The sequence below is a fragment of the Ovis canadensis genome, chromosome 17, assembly GCF_042477335.2.
Source record: "Ovis canadensis isolate MfBH-ARS-UI-01 breed Bighorn chromosome 17, ARS-UI_OviCan_v2, whole genome shotgun sequence".
Taxonomy (NCBI): Eukaryota; Metazoa; Chordata; class Mammalia; order Artiodactyla; family Bovidae; genus Ovis; species Ovis canadensis.
Window position 1 is genome coordinate 71,829,247 of NC_091261.1, and position 19,559 is coordinate 71,848,805.

Here is a 19,559-nt window from a genome sequence, read left to right on the forward strand (position 1 = left end):
TGCTCCTGCTATCCCACAAACTTGTCAGGTCTCTCAGCTTTTTCCTCCAGAATCCCAGAATTACTCCCTGCCTTTACCAGGCAGACTAGCATGTCTGGTCTGTCTTCAGACTGTACTCTGAAGAGCTGCTTTTAAAGCCACATTAGTACTTCACCCAAGACTACTCACAATTACAGATAGATTTCTGGTTTCCTTTTCCTCTTTTCATTGTGGATGAAATTGTTTTATAGTCTCCTATGATCCTTGCAGCAGTACATGTATATTGCAAACAGAAACAGTCAGAAAAATCCAGAAGCATTGTTTAGTCCACCCCTGATGCTAAACCTCAAAGACTACACCTGGGGACTACTCTGGTGTACTCTTGTGAGATATTCTTCTAGGTTTAGGCACACATACACACAAACATAATTTCTCTCTCTCGCTCTCTTTTTTAACGGTATGAATCTATATGTTTTAATTTTTTCCTAAACTTTAGTTCTTTAGGTTGACAGAAAAATTGTGAGCTGTCCCTAGCTGTGCAGTTTTGAACACGAATGTAACCGGGCATGCCTCTCTGTCTTAATTTGTAAAGAGGACTTTTGACCTGAAAAGTATTCACAACATAAAAGTTGACATATGTTTTATTCGATGGGAATTTTTAGCACTTTAAGCCGGGGAGACAGCCTCTCAAGTGACCCTGAGAAGACTGCTCCAAGGAGGTGAGGGGAGGAGCCAGGTTGTATAGAAGTTTCGCAACATAGGTCAGGTAGTCTGGACATCAAATGTTTTTGAATAAATTAAAGAAAACCAGATATCCCATTGAGGTGAAAAGGGAAAAAAAAAAAAAGAGGAATGAGCTTTTTTCTTTCCCTTTCCGGAGAACAAAGAAGATAAAGAGAAGAGTGCGCAGACCTGAACATTCTTAGTTTTTTCACTTTGTCAGTTCAGTGCAGCACGTCAGGCTTCCCTGTCCATCACCAACTCCCGGAGCTTGCTCAAACTCATGTCCATCGAATCGGTGATGCCGTCCAACCATCTCATCCTCTGTCGTCCCCTTCTCATCCTGCCTTCAATCTTTCCCAGCACCAGGGTCTTTTTTTTCAACTGTAACTGCTCCTGACTGCTCATGTCTGTAAATATGCTTTTCTGCCTCCTCACTCTGTAGGAGCTCCAGCTCACCCCCATTTTCCTTTCTGTGCGGGTGCTCGAGAGTGCTTAGTCAGTGCCAATTCTTTGAGGCCTGGTGGGCTAAATACATCCTGTATCTGGTGTTTACGCTTGCAACACTCTTCCCCTTAAAGTTCTTCTTTTTATATATCGGAAAGACAGCCGCAGAGCTGCCAAACTGCCAGACTCAATTACTGGATTACTGATGCCAGCCTGTGACTGTGTTTGAAATAGTGCAAAGGGAACACGTCAAGATCCTAACACCTTTGTTCCTCATCATTGATTCCTGAACTGGAAGCCCTCATCTTATAAAAGTCCCTGGACCCCTCAAGGTGGGGGGCGCAGTTTTTAAGGCATGAGTTTATGGAGCTCCCCTCTCTGCCGGCTGAGAATTAAAGCCACCTTTCTGTTTCCTCCAAACTCAGTCTCTCTATTTTTTATTTGGCTCTGTGGGGGTGTGAAAGCCAAGATTTTGGCCAGCAACAATCCCAAGTTAAGGCATAGAGTGCTTTTCTCTGTATGGGAAGATGTCAGAGTCGGCGCTCACTGAAATCATTCCTTTGATACGCGCCTCCGCTATCTGGGGCTAATGTTAGGAAGATCCCCTGGAGAAGGGCATGGCTATGCGCTCCTGTGTTCTTGCCTGGAGGATCCCATGGACAGAGGAGCCTGGTGGCTACAGTCTGTGCTGTGCTTAGCTGTTCAGTCATGTCCAATTCTGTGTGACCCCACGGACTACAGCCCACCAGGCTCCTCTGTCCATGGGGATTTTCCAGGGAAGAATACTGGAGTGGGGTACCAAGCCCTCCTCCACGGGATCTTCCCCACTCAGGGATCGAAGCCAGGTCTCCAGGATCTCAGGAGGATCCTTTACCCACTGAGGCCCCAGGAAGCCCCGGTTATCGTCCGTGGGATGAGAGTCAGACCCAGCCGAGCGACAAGCACACCCTTCCTGCTTCCGCATGCTGAGCCGCCTCTCCTCAGGGCTCAGCTTTCCTCCTGGGTCTCCTCAGGGCTCACCTTTCCTCCTGGGTCTCCTCAGGGCTCACCTTTCCTCCTGGCTCTCCTCAGGGCTCACCTTTCCTCTGGCTCTCCTCAGGGCTCACCTTTCTTCCTGGGTCTCCTCAGGGCTCACCTTTCCTCTGCCTCTCCTCAGGGCTCACCTTTCCTCCTGGGTCTCCTCAGGGCTCACCAGCTCACACTGAAGGGCGCAATTGCTGATGACTGTGACAACCTTGTTTACAGATAGCAGTTCAGTTGAGTTCCGTCGGTCAGTCGTGTCCGACTCTTAGTGACCTCATGGACTCAACACACCAGGCTTCCCTGTCCATCACCAACTCCCAGAGCTTACTCAGACTCGAGTCCATCGAGTTGATGATGCCATCCCACCATCTCATCCTCTGGCATCCCCTTCTCCTCCTGCCTTCAATCTTTCCCAGAGTCAGGGTCTTTTCCAATAAGTCGACTCTTCCCATCAGGTGGCCAAAGTATTGGAGCCTCAGCTTCAGTATCAGTCCTTCCAATGAATATTCAGGACTGATTTCCTTTAGGACGGACTCGTTGGATCTCCTTGCTGTTCAAGAGACTCTCAAGAGTCTTTTCCAACACCACAGTACAAAAGCATCAGTTCTTCCATGCTCAGCGTTCTTTATAGTCCAACTTTCACCGCCATACATGACTATTGGAAAAACCACAGCTTGGGCTAGATGGACTTTCGTTGGCAAAGTAATGTCTCTGCTTTTGAATTTGCTGTCTAGGTTGGTCAAAACTTTTCTTCCAAGGAGCAAGTGTCTTTTAATTTCATGTCTGCAGTCACCATCTGCAGTGATTTTGGAGCCCCCCAAAACAAAGTCACTCACTGTTTCCACTGTTTCCACTCTTTCCCTACCTATTTGCCATGAAGTGATGGGACCAGATGCCTTGATCTTCATTTTCTGAATGTTGAATTTTAAGCCAACTTTTTCACTCTCCTCTTTCACTTTCATCAAGTGGCTCTTTAGTTCTTCTTCACTTTCTGCCATGAGGGTGGTATCATCTGCATATCTGAGTTTATCAATATTTCTCCCAGCGATCTCGATTCCAGCTTGTGCTTCCTCCAGCCCACCATTTCTCATGATGTAATCTGCATAGAAGTTAAATAAGCAGGCTGACAATATACAGCCTTGATGTACTCCTTTCCCTATTTGGAACAAGCCTGTTGATCCATGTCTAGTTCTTACTGTTGCTTCTTGACCTTCATACAGATTTCTCAGGAGGCAGGTCAGGTGGTCTGGTATTCCCATATCTTTCAGAATTTTCCAGAGTTTGTTGTGATCCACACAGTCAAAGGCTTTGGCATACTCAATAAAGCAGAAGAAGATGTTTTTCTGGAACTCTCTAGCTTTTTCCATGATCCAACAGATGTTGGCAATCTGACCTCTGGTTCCTCTGCCTTTCCTAAATCCAGCTTGAACATCTGGAAGTTCATGGTTCACGTACTGTTGAAGCCTGGCTTGGAGAATTTTGAGCATTACTTTGCTAGCTTGTGAGACGAGTCCAGTTGTGTGGTAGTTTGAACATTCTTTGGCATTGCCTTTCTTTGGGACTGGAATGGAAATAGACCTTTTCCAGTCCTGTGGCCACTGCTGAGCTTTCCAAATTTGCTGGCATATTGAGCTGGCATATCATCTTTTAGGATTTGAAATAGCTCCACTGGAACTCCATCACCTCCACTAGCTTTGTTCGTAGTGATGCTTCCTCGGGAGCACTTGACTTCTCATTCCAGGCTGTCTGGCTCTAGGTGAGTGATCACACCATCGTGGTTATCTGGGTCATGAAGATCTTTTTGACATAGTTCTTCTGTGTATTCTTGTCACCTCTTCTTAGTATCTTCTGCTTCTGTTAGGTCCAGACCATTTCTGTCCTTTATCGAGCCCATCTTTGCATGAAATGTTCCCTTGCTATCTCTCATTTTCTTGACGAGATCTCTAGCCTTTCTCATTCAATTGTTTTCCTCTATTTCTTTGCACTGATCACTGAGAAAGGCTTGCTTATCTCTCCTTGCTATGCTTTGGAACTCTGCATTCAGATGCTTCTATCTTTCCTTTTCTCCTTTGCCTTTAGCTTCTCTTTTTTTCTCAGCTATTTCTAAGGCCTCCTCAGAAAACCATTTCGCCTTTTTGATTTCTTTTTCTTAGGGGTGGTCTTGATTCTGGCCTCCTGTACAGTGGCATCCATAGTTCTTCAGGCACTCTATCAGATCTAATCCCTTGAATCTATTGGTCACTTCCACTCTATAATCATAGGGATTTGATTTAGGTCATAACTGAATGGTCTAGTGGTTTTCCCTACTTTCTTCAATTTAAGTCTGAATTTGCCAATAAGGAGTTCATGATCTGAGCCACAGTCAGCTCCCAGCCTTGTTTTTGCTGACTGTACAGAGCTTCTCCACCTTTGGCTGCAAAGAAAATAATCCATCTGATTTCGGTATTGACCACCTGGTGATGTCCATGTGTAGAATCTTCTCTTGTGGTGTTGGAGAGGGTGTTTGCTATGATCAGTGAGTTCTCCTGGCAAAATTCTGTTAGCCTTTGTCCTGCTTCATTTTGTATTCCAAGGCCAAATTTTCCTGTTACTCCAGGTGTCTCTTGACTTCCTACTTTTGCATTTCATTCCCCTATAATGAAAAGGACATCTTTTTCGGGTGTTAGTTCTTGAAGGTCTCATAGGTCTCTACTGATATGGCAGGAAATATTCCATTTCTCAGGAGAAACTTTTTGTTATCACTCTAGGAACTATTTCACAGGATAATCTGAAAGAGGAGACACAAAAGGGGATTGGAAAGGTATCAACCACGAACCAAAATAAAGGGTGATTCTGACTTTAAAAATCTTTTTGGCAGTTTAGTCACTAAGTCATGTCTGACTCTTTGTGACCCCTTGGACTGCAGCCACCAGGCTTCTCTGTCCATGGGATTCTCCAGGCAAGAATACTGGAGTGGGTTACCATTTCCTTCTCTAGGGGATCTCCTGACCCAGGGATTGGCAGGTAGATTCGTTACCTACCTGAGCAGCCCCTCAAAAAAGTCTTTATTGCATCTTAAATTGGCTAATGGTCTCAGTTCAGTCACTGAGTCGTGTCTGACTCTTTGCAACCCCATGGCCTGCATCAAACCAGGCATCCCTGTCCATCACCAACTCCCACAATTTACTCAAACTCACGTCCATGGAGTTGGTGATGCCATCCAGTCATCTCATCCTTTGTCGTCCCCTTCTCCTCCTGCCCTCAATCTTTCCAAGAATCAGGGTCTTTTCCAATGAGTCGCCTCTTCCCATCAGGCGGCCAAAGTATTGGAGCTTCAGCTTCAGTATCAGTCCTTCCAATGAATATTCAGAGTTGATTTCCGTTAGGATTTACTGGTTTGATCTCCATGCAGGCAGTCCAAGGGACTCTCAAGAGTCTTCTCTGGCACCACAATTTGAACCAGGCTGGAGAGATCATTAATAAACACTCTTTGCTGTGAGTAAGATAGTGATGGTAATTATTTATAATCATTATGGCAGGTTTTAATTAAACTTCCTATGTATCAAATCCCACAAAAGTACACCTCTAAAAAAAGAGGAAAAGTGTACCTCAGGTCCCCAGCTGCAGAGGACAGATCTCTGCTGCCCCATTGTTAGAAAAATTAAGTTCACACACTTTGCCATTCAATCAAATGAGTAAGGCTGATGGGGGTTCCATGAAGAATGTCTTGTCTCCAAATTGGGCCAATTTACCGTTTCCTCTTGCCTGCTTGGTTTAGGCACGATGGCCCCAGGAGAGATACAATGATCTCTGCTCCACTTTTTAGAGACACCTCTTTTTGGTAAGGCTCTCGAACTGTGGGAGACTTCTGCTCAGAAACTTGAACAGAGAGAGGAAGAAGCCCTGAGACAGGACAGCTCCCATGGAGCGGGGAGCCCCGGAAGGCAGGTAGCACAGCAGACTGCACCCCTGGTGGGGCTGGAGCCCCCGACAAGACGCTGAGCCTCCAGGGAGGCTCAGAGCACTCCACCCTCCCCTCTCCTGCCTTAATCTCAGTTCTCCCCAGTTTTGTTTCCTCGGCAGGAAGTGGCCCAGAATGAGGGGGACTCAGCTCTGGGCAATGAGGCATTTATGACTTGGTTCTTTCAGATTTCATACGAGCATGTCCATCATCCCTTACACGCTCTCTTCTCTGTTGCTGAGTCTCATGAATTTGTGGTTGAACCAGCAGTTCTGAAGTGCACCACCCTCGAGCTTTGTGTCACCTGCTTCTGCCAGCTTTGACCAAATCATCAGAGTTCAGCGGACAAACACTTATCCAAAAAAGTTTAGGAAGAAAATGCTTTCTTTCTTGTGGTCATACAGGAATATAGATTTACAGCAACATACAATAAAACCACAAAATTCAGAGAATTATAAAGCTCTCTCATCATACTATAATCCACATACCCACTGAAAACATTGAGGTCTTCATGAAAGCAACATTACAAATGAAATTAAGGAAACTTGCTAAGTACACTAATATAAATATGGATATCTAGGAATAATATGAGAAAGCATATGTACTAACAATGCAGAGAAAAATTATAAAATGTAGTTAAGAGTAATTAAAGAAGACAATTAACAGAAAGAAGTTCCAAGTTTGTGGACTGGAATTGTCAATATTACATGGATGTCATTTTCCCTGAACTAATTTATGGAATTCTAATCAAATGCCTCCCTGGATTCTGGGTGAAAATTCACAAACTGAGTATAATATTATCATAGAAACAGAGACAAGAGAAGACATTAGGTTGGATAGAACAGAGTTTTCTACAAGACACTGAGAAGTAATATCGGGCTATCATAATTAGTAAAGGTAGTATTAAACCAAGGACACAAAAATTGATCAACGATATAACACAGGCTCACACACAGATGACTCTGGACATATGTCTGAGGTGGTTCTGCAGAACAGTGGGGAAGGATGGTCCCTTCAGCAAACGTTGCCAGAATACTTGGCATCCACACAGCAGAACTAGTACAGACCACCACCTAACACCCATTTGTCTGTGTTTAGACATGCCGTTCATAACGTCATTGCCAAATTTATGTCTTGAAGCTTTCTCCCTGTGTTTTCTTCTAGGGGTTTTACAGTTTCAGCTCTTATGTTTAGGCCTTTATCTATTCTGAGCTGATATTTGTCCATGCTGGAGAAAAGGTGTGATTTTATCCTTCTGCATGTGGATATCCAATGTTCCCAGTTCATTTATTGAAGAGACTGTCCTCTCCTCATTGTATGTTCTTGACAATCTTGCCAAAGAGTAATTGACCGTGTAAACAAAACAGTGACAAGAAAACAAAAATAGACAAAGGGGAGCTAATCCAACTGAAAAGCTTCTGCCCAGCAAATGAAAAACACGCAGTGAAGTGAAAAGGTAATTGATGAAAAAGAATAGATATATGTAAAGCTGAATCACTTTGCTGTACATTCAAACTAACACACAGTGTAAATCAACTATACTCCAATATAAAATAAAAATGAGAAACAGGTATAAAATGAAAGGGAGAAAAGAGAATGGAAATGGAGAAAATGATTACAAACCACTATCTGATAAGGGGTTAATGACAAAATATTGAGGGCCTTGGGCTTCCCTGGTGGCTCAGCTGGTAAAGAACCCACTTGCAATGCAGGCGACATGGGTTTGATCCCTGGGTTGGGAGATACCCTGGAGAAGGGAAAGGCTACACACTCCAGTATTCTGGCCTATACAGTGCCTGGGGTGGCAAAGAGTCAGACATGACTGAGCGACTTTCACTTGGACAACTCAATAGCTAAAGGACAAATAACCTAACTATATAATGGGCTAAGGATTCAATTTTTATTTTCCTAAAGAAGGTTTACAAATGGCCAACGGGTATATGAAAAGATGCTCATCGCTGTTATTAGTTTGGCCACGCTGTGTAGCTTGCCTGATCTTGGTTGCCCAACCAGGGATTGAACCCTGGCCCCAACAGTGACAGCGGCCAGTCCTAACCACTGGACCCCCAGGGAATTCCCATACTCAGTACTATGAATCACCCGGGAAATGGAAACCAAAATCATAAGACATCGCTTTTACCTGTTAGCATAGCTGTTACATGGGTTAAAGGACACTCGTGTTGGTGAGCATGTGGAGGGCTTGGAACTCCTGACCACTCTTGCTGAGAACGCAATTTTGTGCAACCACTATGGAAACAGTAGGAGAGTTCCTCAAGAATTAACAATAGTTCTACCATATGACAAAGAAGGCAACGGCTGCCCACTCCAGTACTCTTACCTTGAAAATCCCATGGACGGAGGAGGCTGTTAGGCTGCAGTCCATGGGGTCGCGCAGAGTCGGACACGACTGAAGCGACTTAGCAGCAGCAGCAGCAGCAGCTACCATATGGTCCTTGTGGCTCTTCAGTTGAGCAACTATTTCCCAATTCAATTAATCTGCTAGTGACTGTAGCTTTATGTGTAGTTCTGAAACACCCTCAGAAAACAATACAAGTGGACCATCCACATGGTAATTACATGTGATTCCAAAGTGTCCTCTCCTCATGAAGAGATACCTGTGCTAAAGATAACACAGTGGTAACAAAACCCCACGGGGAGTAGAATCCCATTTTCAGAAAGACTCGACATAGACATGGAAATCGAGACAGAAGAGACTAGAGAATAAGGATCCAAGATTTGAAGACACTTTGGGATTCTTCCTCTTGTTTAAAAACAACCAAAAATAAAAAAATAAACAAAAATAAATAAAAACAACCATATTTCTCACTCTCATGCTTAAATCAATGACCAAGTAAGTATGGTCCTCCCAGGTCCCTAGAAACAGGAGACACAGCCTGTCATTCTGTGTCTAGGCCACATGGGAACCCCCAGGGTCTTCCATGAGGCAGATCGACTTAGGTGAAAACAAGGCCAAGACCCTGATGGTCATTTCTCTGGGAAAGGCAGGCGAGGCAGGGAAAGCAGTCTTTGGACTGCTTTCATAAGCAAGTATGAATAATGTAAGAGGGCTGTGGAGAGGAAGGGGTTTCTTGAGTCACCTGGTACCTGGTCCCAGCATGAGTGGGGTAGGGTGGCTTGTGGCTCACACTGGCTCTGAGTCTGGGCAGTGGAGCAGAGAGGAAATGCTCGACAGGTTTGCATGGGAAAGGCCAACAGGTGAGCTGCTGGCTGGGTCTAGGAACCAGCCAACCCTGGGAGGGCAGTCTCTCCAGGATCAGCAGGACCCAGATGTCAAAGCATCTGAGAACACAAATGTAGAAAGGATGAACACAGAAGCCCCGGGCAAGGAGCAGGATGAGGGCTGCGATGGGGTGGGGAGAGGGTGAGATGGTGGCTTCGTCTAGGAGCCACCTCGGAGGCAGTGACGTTGACTGAGAAGAGGTGACGGCTGAGGACGACCAGGATGGTACCTCGGGTCATCAGCACAGCCAGCATTTGCTGAAGAGCCCACACCTACCTTGAGGGTGGTGGCAGAGGTGCTTGTGTGGGTCTGGGTCACTCTAAGGAGCAGATGCCAGTGTGAGATTAAATGTGGGAGATTGTTTGGGGAAACAGCCAGGTGAGAGACAATGACCAGGGATCTTATAGAAGCTGCGCAAGCTGACAACCCTGATCTAATCTGACTCTGGGTGAAGGCAAGAAGGAAGGACAGTTGGCTCTGCAGTCAAGACAAACTCCAGCAAGATCGTGGAGAGTCCTTTCGCCAATGTCCCATGTCGGAGCTTCCCCTGACTCTCAGGAATGGGGCTGCCTGAGTGTCTCTGGCACCCGTGGTCATTGTCTGGGAGCTGCAGGTAGGCAGCGTGGCTTTGGTATCAATGTGGAGATGGATCATGGAGGGCAGTAGCTGGTATGCTCAGCCGAGTATGTTCCCTCCACTGAGGCTCTGCTAGATTCCTTGTCATGGTCCCCAAATGAGTGTGAAAAGTGAAAGTGAAGTCGCTCAGTCGGGTCCGACTCTTTGCGACCCCGTGGACTGTAGCCCTCCAGGCTCCTCCCTCCATGGGATTCTCCAGGCAAGAATACTGGAGTGGGTTGCCATTTCCTTCCCCAGGGCATCTTCCTGATCCAGGGATCAAACCCAGGTCTCCCGCAATCCAGGCAGACGCTTTAACCTCTGAGCCACCAGGGAAGCCCGTAATGGGCTTCCAAATGGGAACAGAAAAATCCAGTGTATGAAGACACATTGAGAGCAGCGACAAAGAGCAGGAGCTTCACAGCAAGAAGGACCAGGGTTCAACTTCACACCCTCGTCTCTCACTCACCAGGGGACTCTGAGTGACTGGCCATGTCTCAATGTATTATTATGAGAATCAGAGTAAAACCCATCTCACGGGGATGCCGGAGGCCTCAAAGGAGGAACAGCAATATGGAGAAGCCAAAGGCTGTCTTCCAGCCACTTAGGTGACCAGTGACTCAGGTAACTGTAAGAACATCTTGATCTTTTGTGTGTCCTTATGGGAGGTTTTCTGGCATGGACTTTTGTCAATGACACGTGGTTTGGGTACCAAGGCAGGGTGACAATGTAAGCTGGTAAGGCTGCTGTCTAACCCAGTGACTCATTCTGGGGCAGACACAGGTGTAATTCTACATTTTCTAGTAACCACAGTGAAAGAATACAGAGACCGAGATGAAATTCCATTTGACTAAGTAGCATTTCTAGAAGTTGTTATCCCAACATGCCGTCAGTATCAGGTCACATGAAGAAATCAGGAGTTCTCACCGGCACCTTCCAGGTCCTCACTGGCCTCCCATTCAAGTTCTCACAGCATGAATACTTGAGCCAGACTGTAACTTCCTGTGCCAGCAGCTGCCACGTCTGTGGATCTCCACCAGCCACATTTCCAGTTGGGTCAACCGGGTCCAGAATCACAGGCCTGGGTACAACAGTCAGAGAGGACAGGTGAGTACATGGGCTGTGTCTGGGGGGTTCAGAGCTCCCAGCAGGGCAAAATACCCAGCCTGGGTAGACTGTTTCTGGGGGCAGCTGGAGGGCCCCATGGACACCTCTCCCTGGCTTGTGACCTGGGTGCCCTGCCCTACAGTGGGCACTGAACACGAGGTGAAGGAGGCTTGCATTTGGGCCTGGAGAGACCTGGTTTCAATCTCACCTCTGCTCTTGAGTAGTGCTGTCTCTTTAGGCAGGTCACCTGAATCTCTAGTCCTCAGTATCCTCATGTGTGAAATGGGCAGATTTGAAAATCCCTACCTCAAAGGATGTTGTATGAGGATCTGGAGAAGCACTTGACAAGCTCCCAACAGTAACTGAAACATAAGAAGGGGTCTATACATGCCAGGTTTAATAACCAAAATTCCACTATTCTATCAGAGTAGTTTTGTCTTATAGCAAGCTCTTACATCTGGGAAGCATTTTTATTATTGCTATAGCTATTGCTGGTTCCCCTGGTGGCTCAGCGGTTAAAGCGTCTGCCTGCAATGCAGGAGACCTAAGTTGGATCACTGGGTCAGGAAGATCCCTTGGAGAAGGAAATGGCAACCCGCTCCAGTATTCTTGCCTGGAGAATCCCATGGACAGAGGAGCCTGGTGGGCTACAGTCCACAGTACTGCAAAGGGTCGGACATGACTGAGCGACTTCACTTTCACTTTCACTTTTCATAGCTATTGCAATTTGAGTCAAATTTTAGCTCTTTCACTCACTTTCTGTAAAGTTTGCACAAGCTCCTCTTTTTCCATACCTCTGTGATCTGTGGTTAACACAGTGCCTGCCTCACAGGGTTGCAGGTTATTATTTCAATCAGACGGTAGGATTAAGTGCCCAGCATAGTGACTGAGTATAGATGAAGATCAATAATTGTGGAAACCTCCCTCTTCCTACATTTCTAGGGTGCCACTGCTGTAATCAGAGCTGCATTTATGTGGGGCTCTAAACCATGTGCGGATAGAGTACCTGGGTTTTGCAAGTTGTCTCCTCAGGTATTGGCTAATCGTAGGGTTTTCCAAGTCATAATACTTTTTCCAGTAGATGCAGAGGTCCTGATGCTTCAGGATTAGTGCCAAAACAGTCCGAAATCCCTGAGCTGTGCTGAATTGTGGTTTGGAGCTTCCTTGTTCCCAGGCATAGATGGTCAGCAGCTCCAGAGCATACTGTGGGGGCAGCTTATGCTCATACTTCATCTTACACTGAGGAGAGGGAACAAATTAGAAACATGAGTTTGTTCAGCTTTTGTGTGGAGAAGAGGTAATGCCTATCCTCAAGCTCTTTCAGAAAAGTGAGGATGAGGAGATGATTCCAAACTCATTTTATACGAAAAGCAGAAAAATGCAGCACAAAAGGAAAACAGCAGGCCTGATGATCATAGACGGGAAAATCCTCTACAAGATATATTAGCAAAGCAAATTCACCAACATATTACAAGGTCACACAGCATGATCAAGTTGGATACAGTCCAGTGAGGCGAGGAGGTCAGAATCCACAAATCAATCAAAGAGATACATTTCTATTAACAAAATAAAGGATAAAAAACTTATGATTATTTTCCCATATACAGAAAAAAATTGAGAAAATTCAACAACCACTGTCATACAAACTCTTAACAAGGTGGGTATGGAGAGAACATAACTCGATAAAGGCCGCATATGACCAGCCTACAGCTGACATCACCCTCAGTGGTGAAGGCTGAAAGCTTTTTCTTTAAAATCAAGAACAAGACACATATGCCCACTCTTCTCACACTTATTCAAGATAGTATTGGAAGTCCATCCATGGCAATCAGGCAAGAAAAGAAACAATATCCATGCAAATTAAAAAGGAAGTTTAACTATTGCTATTTGCAGATGACATGGCACTATACATAGAAAACGCTAGGCACTTCCAGAAAACTATTAGAAATAAAAACTGAATTTAGGAAGATTGCAGGATACAGTGATAATATATAGAAATATGTTGTGTTTCTATATGTGAGTAACAAACTATCACAATGAGAAAGTAATTTATTATTTTAATCTGTTTTATTGATTTATTTACTTTACAATATTGTGTTGGTTTTGCCATAAATTGACATGAATCAGCCATGGGTGTACGTGTGTTCCCCCTGCTGAACCCCCCGCCCCCCTCCCTCCCCATCCCATCCCAGTGCACCAGCCCTGGGCACCCTGTCTCATGCATCGAACCTGGACTGGCGATTCATTTCACATGTCATAATTTACATGTTTCAGTACCATTTCCCAAATCATCCCAGCCTCGCCCTCTCCCACAGAGCCCAAAAGGCTGTTCCAACATCTGTGTCTCTTTTGCTGTCTCTCACATACGGTTGTCGTTACCATCTTTCTAAATTCCATATATATGCGTTAGTATAGTGTACTGGTGGTTTTCCTTCTGGCTTGCTTCACTCTGTATAATAGTCTCCAGTTTCATCCACCTCATTAGAGAAATTTAAAAGCCATCCCATTTACAATTGCATTAAAAATTTTTCTTAACTAGGAGTAAATTCAACCGCAGTGAAAGACCTATACCTGACTTTGATGAGAGCAACTGAAGATGACAAAATAAGTGGAAAGAGATACCACGCTCATGGACTTGAGGGGTTAATATTCTTCAAACATGCATCCTACCTGAAGCAATCTGTGTGCATGGCCTCAGGGTGTGTGATTTAGTGTTGCTGCGCCATGCCACTCTTTTCAAGGGAGAAAATGGGAAGGACAAGAGGTTAATTCATTTGCCCAGATTCAGACAGCTAGGAAGTAAGCAAAGGGGAGTTGGGGCGGGGTTGGGGGGGAGTTGATTAATTCATTGAATAACTGCTTACTGAGAATATAATATATTCCAGGCACTGTTCTAGGTTCTAGGGCCGCAGCAGTGAATGAAACATGCAGTGTCATATTATATATTTATACACTGCATACAAATAAAATAAGCAAATGCCTACTTTTATGTACATTCTCAGAGGGAAGACAGATGATAAACAAACAAATAAGCTCAGGCAAAAGCCCTAAGGCTGAAGTAGAGTTTCCTTCTTGGTGGACCAATGCAGAGGAGAGACCAGCCTGGGAGCAGGGGTGAGGGGGTAGTTGATGATGATATTTAACACAGGACCAGGGTGTTCGTAGATTGGTGGGGTTTGTGTGTGTGTTTATGAAAAAGATAAGAAAGGGCCATGATCAGGTACCACTTCACACCAGTCAGAATGGCTGCGATCCAAAAATCTGCAAGCAATAAATGCTGGAGAGGGTGTGGAGAAAAGGGAACCCTCCTACACTGTTGGTGGGAATGCAAACTAGTACAGCCACTATGGAGACCAGTGTGGAGATTCCTTAAAAAATTGCAAATAGAACTGCCTTATGACCCAGCAATCCCACTGCTGGGCATACACACCAAGGAAACCAGAATTGAAAGAGACACATGTACCCCAATGTTCATCGCAGCACTGTTTATAATAGCCAGGACATGGAATCAACCTAGATGTCCATCAGCAGATGAATGGATAAGAAAGCTGTGGTACATATACACAATGGAGTATTACTCAGCCGTTAAAAAGAATTCATTTGAATCAGTTCTGATGAGATGGATGAAACTGGAGCCAATTATACAGAGTGAAGTAAGCCAGAAAGAAACACACCAATACAGTATACTAACACATATATATGGAATTTAGAAAGATGGCAATGACGACCCTGTATGCAAGACAGGAAAAAAGACACAGCTGTGTATAATGGACTTTTGGACTCAGAGGGAGAGGGAGAGGGTGGGATGATTTGGGAGAATGGCGTTCTAACATGTATACTATCAAGTAAGAATTGAATCGCCAGTCTATGTCTGACGCAGGATACAGCATGCTTGGGGCTGGTGCATGGGGATGACCCACAGAGATGTTATGGGGAGGGAGGTGGGAGGGGGCTGCATGTTTGGGAACACATGTAAGAATTAAAGATTTTAAAATTAAAAAAATAAAAAACTAAAAAAAAAAAAAAAAAGGCCCATGGTTTGGTCCGGAGCAACTGGAAGGATGGAGCTGTCATATGCTGATATGGGAGAACCGGGAAGAGGAAGATACCTGAGTCCACTGGCAATGTCCCAGACCCTACCCTTCTTCCCCATGTTTTTTCCCGTCTGACCAGTGTCTACTCCTCCATGTTCCTCCTCTCATCATCTTCCTCCTGGCTCGCATTCCCTCCTCTCTGGCCGTCTCTGTCCGGCTCCCTCCTGCCTCCCGCATCCTTTCTGATTCCTCCCCTCCTCCCTCCTCTCCTCTTTCTTCTCCTCCCCACACCTCTCCCTGCTCCTTCCCTCCCTCCACACCACTCCTCCCTCCTCTCCCGGCCTCACTCTCTCCCTCCCCCTCCTCCTCCTCCTCCTCCTCGGCTCTCTGCCCAGATGGGACCGGCCATACCAGTTGGTACCAGTGCTTCACCAGGCAGATGAGGCTCTTCAGCATGGGAAGACGCTCCTTCAGGAAGGCTGTCTGCAGCTCCGTGAAGCAGGGGGAGAACTCACCCTCTCCCCCCAGTTTCTCGCACTCTTGGATGAGCTGGACGTAGATTTGAGGGTCAGGTCTGTAACCTTTGGTCAACTGACCTGTTGGGAATGAATTCAAGTTTAAATGTCAGCTCTTTTCTGAGTTTCTTTCTGTCGCCCCGGGGACACACTCACTGGCCATGGGGGGCAGTGGGGAGGTCAGCAGGCCCAGAGCCAGGAGGCCTGAGGTCCATCCCCAGTCCTCCCTTCTCCCGCCTCTACCGCCGTCACCCATCGTCTCTCACCTGGACTCAGCAGAGGTGGTGGCACCCTCCTCCCTGGATCCTCCACAGCCCATATAGAGGCCTTTAACCTGATCCTTCCACTTCTTGCTTCCCAGGACCTCTGGATAAAATCCCAAGTCCTCACAGTGGCCCACACGGATGGTGAGACCTGTCTCCTCCTTTGTCTTCCCTCCTGCCTCAATCCCTTTGCCACTGACTCCCCTGGTTGCTTCACTTCTCCCAATATGCCACCTTCATTCCTGTCTGTGCACTTGCTGTTTCCTCCTCTGGACCCCCAAATCTTTGAGTGCTTGGCCTCTTCTCATCTCTCAGGCCTCAGGTCAGAGGTCACCTCCTTTATCACCCTGTCTCCAAAGTCCTTTGATTCCTTTGATTGCTCTCTTGGGTCACCCTATTTCATTTCTGTCGCAGCGAGTTATCATCTCATTCCTGGTATTCACATGGTCAGGCTGCAGGAGAGAGGCTCTCTGTCTGTCTCATTTAGGCCATGGAATAGGCCTTGCACCTCCGAGACTGTGCTCCTGCTCAGTTGCTAAGTCCTGTCCGACTCACTGCGACCCTCTGCGCTGTAGTCTGCCAGGCTCCTCTGTCCATGGGATTTCCCAGGCAGGAATACTGGAGTGGGTTGCCATGTCCTTCTCCAGTGGATCTTCCTGACCCAGAGATCGAACCTGCATCTCCTGCTTGGCAGGTGGATTCTTAACAACTGAGGCACCAGGGAAGCCCCACATCTAAGGTTCACAGTGGAAACTGAGCCTCAAAAATGAATTGCTTCCTGTACCAATGCTCCTGCACGTCATCTCAAGATTCCCACCCTCAGTAAAAGTTTGAATGGTTCCCTCATATTTTGCATAGAAAATGAAATTAACATATTGAGGTTATCCTAGACCTAGTTTTTAGAAAGAGATCACACAGTTGGCCAAATGTCAAACTAGTAAGCCTGGCAGGTATTCTATACAAATATCTTGATCCCCCCCAATTGCACCAATCTGTTGTTTAACTCAGCCACTTCAGTGGCTGAGTGTGACCCTGGGCATTCTTATCCCAGGAAAGACGCTGGGGTCTCCTCCCACCTGAAGGGATACCTTGGTTATAAAGAGTCTCAAAGTGAGAGACATTTCTGCTCAGAGACAAGGAAAGAGAGTGGAAGAAACCCTGACATAGGACAAAGACTGTAAGAACTTGTGGCTGGGAGCACTCACCCAGGGCATCAAAGGCGGGCAGGACATCGAACTCCACCGCCTGGTTGGGGGACCTCAGCACAAAGCTGAGAGCGCGGGGATTCTGCTGTTTCTGGACCTCAAACTGCACTTCAAATCTTTCCTCTCTTTGACAGGCTTCCAGCTGTCTCCTGATTTCTTTGATGAATTCTCCTCGGCACTCAAAGTGTTCCCGAAAACTTTTCAGATTGGTGAGGAAGACGACGAGGTCAGCATCTGATCGTCCCCTGAGGGTTGTGCCTTCTCTTGAGGAGCCACCCTAAAAAGGTGATAAGAATGAGTATTGACACATTTCATTGAGAAGAGCCTCCCTAAATGAAATGCTGAGAGCAATCACTAACATTTTGAGTGCTAGCCACTGCTCTGAAGGCATCAGCGGCTGTAACTCCTAGAATGCTCACAAGAACTCTGGGATCTAGCCACTGTTATTATCTGTTGTCATCTTCTGGATGGGGAAACAGATGCTGAGAGAGATCATGTTATCAGTCAAGTCACACAGCTAGTAGGTGAGAGATGCAGTTCACACCCGTTTTTTCCCCCTGGATCCATGATCTTTACTCCCTGTTGTTTTATGATCTGACATGATTAATACTTAAACCAGCCCATGGCTTAGTTTATTTGACCTGCAAGCCCATGAGGTCCTGAAAATTCTGGATAAGGAAACGGAGGCACAGAGAGGTGTAGGTGACTTGCCCAAGATTTACAGCGAGCAGGTGCTATCTGCTTTCAAAACGTATACACTTAACCAGCTCCTGACTCTGCAGAACTGGTGAAACCTTAGCCTGTCAAAGACTAGTAAGGATTGTTGATACAGATGGATTTCAGTTTGCCTATTTTAATGCCATAAGACTCTCAAAGTGTGAGCATTTTCTGCTCAGGAAACTGAAGAGAGACCAGAATGAGCCCCAGCTTAAGACAAAGGCTGGAACGCCTTATGACTGGGAGCACTCACCCAGGGCATCAAAGGCAGGCAGGACATTAAACTTCACCGACAGGTGGAGCTGGGGGGAGCTGAGCCCACAGGTGCGAGCCGGAGCATTCTCTAACTGCTGATTCTGGACCTCTTGTGAGATATCTTTCTTGGTCAACACACGCATTCACACACACACAGTTTCTCTATCTTTCTCTTTTTTAATGGTTGCCTAGTGGGTGTTTCAGAGGTGATTTATACACTTCATCGGGGCATTTGTTAAGTTCGATGCATGAGGCAGGGCACCCAAAGCTGGGGCTCTGGGACAACCCAGAGATGGAGTGGGGAGGGAGTGGGAGGGGCTTCAGGATGGGGGGACACATGGGCACCTGTGGCTGATTCACGCTGATGTATGGCAAAAGCTATCGCAATATTGCAATCATCCTTAGATTAAAACAAATAAATTAATTAAAAAAATTTACAGATGGATGCCCTCACCCCAGAAGCTATTTTCACAAGTGTGGATATAGTTTTGGCAGGGATAAATCAGAAACCACCAGTCCTAGAGACCTCAACCTCTTGCTCTCTGTTTCTGTGGAAAGGCTTGCTCACCAGCCCCCCTTCTCCCCAGTGAGGCAGTTCTGGACTCACCTTCACAACTTTGGACACCCGAACTGGGCGAGGAGGAAATCGGAAACACCTCTCCTTCAGGAAAGTGCAGATGATTTTGATGGCGCTTTTGACCTGCTTGTGGAACTCCGTGTTTGACAGGAGGTGGTGTTTGATGAACTTGTCTAGAGAGCTGGCCGGAGTATTTCTGAGCTCCATCACGACACTGGGGACTGGAGAGCCAGAGGCGGAGGAGCTGCTGCCTGAAGCTGTGAGCTTCTGTCTCCTCTGCTGCCTGTGTCTAGGGGGCTGTTAAGTTTCATTTCACTGGCAGGGAGGAGCTATGCCGCTGCTGGTTTCAGTTCCTTGAAAGGGAGGAGTTCTGTCCTGAATCCTTGTTTCTAGTTTTTCTCTCTGCAAATGAAACGCTCCTGCGATTCCACAAACCTGTCAGGTCTCTCAGCTTTTTCCTCCAGAATCCCAGAATTACTCCCTGCCTTTACCAGGCAGACTAGCATGTCTGGTTTGTCTTCAGACTGTTCTCTGAAAAGCTGTTTTTATTTATTTATTTTTTAATTTATTATTATTTTTTTCAAATTTTACTTTATAATACTGTATTGGTTTTGCCATACATTTTCATGAATCCGCCACGGGTGCGCATGAGTTCCCAATCCTGAACCCCCCTCCCACCTCTCTCCCCATATCATTTCTCTGGGTCATCCCAGTGCACCAGCCCCAAGCATCCTGTATCCTGTATCGAACCTAGACTGGTGATTCGTTTGTTACATGATAGTATACATGTTTCAATGCCATTCTCCCAAATCATCCCACCCTCTCCCTCTCCCACAGAGTCCAAAAGTCTGTTCTATACATCTGTGTCTCTTTAACTGTCTCGCATACAGGGTTATCATTACCATCTTTCTAAATTCCATA

General features: G+C 46.1%; 1 protein-coding gene across 11 annotated transcripts in view; it reads right to left on the reverse strand.

Annotated features, from left to right (window-relative positions):
- The window catches only part of LOC138422717 (2'-5'-oligoadenylate synthase 1-like), a 33,313-nt gene extending 14,355 nt beyond the window's left edge, over window positions 1-18,958 (reverse strand). For 4 of the 11 annotated variants that reach the window (XM_069558096.1, XM_069558093.1, XM_069558095.1 and 1 more), the window contains exons 1-5: window positions 18,669-18,958; window positions 17,090-17,366; window positions 15,518-15,702; window positions 12,079-12,311; window positions 10,893-11,046 (exon numbers count right to left, since the gene is read on the reverse strand). In XM_069558096.1, the coding sequence (XP_069414197.1) occupies window positions 10,893-11,046; window positions 12,079-12,311; window positions 15,518-15,702; window positions 17,090-17,366; window positions 18,669-18,845 (1,026 nt within the window). In that variant the 5' untranslated portion in view covers window positions 18,846-18,958. Of the gene's footprint in view, window positions 1-168; window positions 1,843-2,309; window positions 2,807-3,157; window positions 4,937-5,345; window positions 5,642-8,447; window positions 8,730-10,892; window positions 11,047-12,078; window positions 12,312-15,517; window positions 15,703-17,089; window positions 17,367-18,668 lie in introns of those variants that run through there. The other 7 variants (XR_011249986.1, XR_011249987.1, XM_069558101.1 and 4 more) reach the window with 7 other exon arrangements.
- Between the last annotated feature and the right edge of the window lie 601 nt (window positions 18,959-19,559).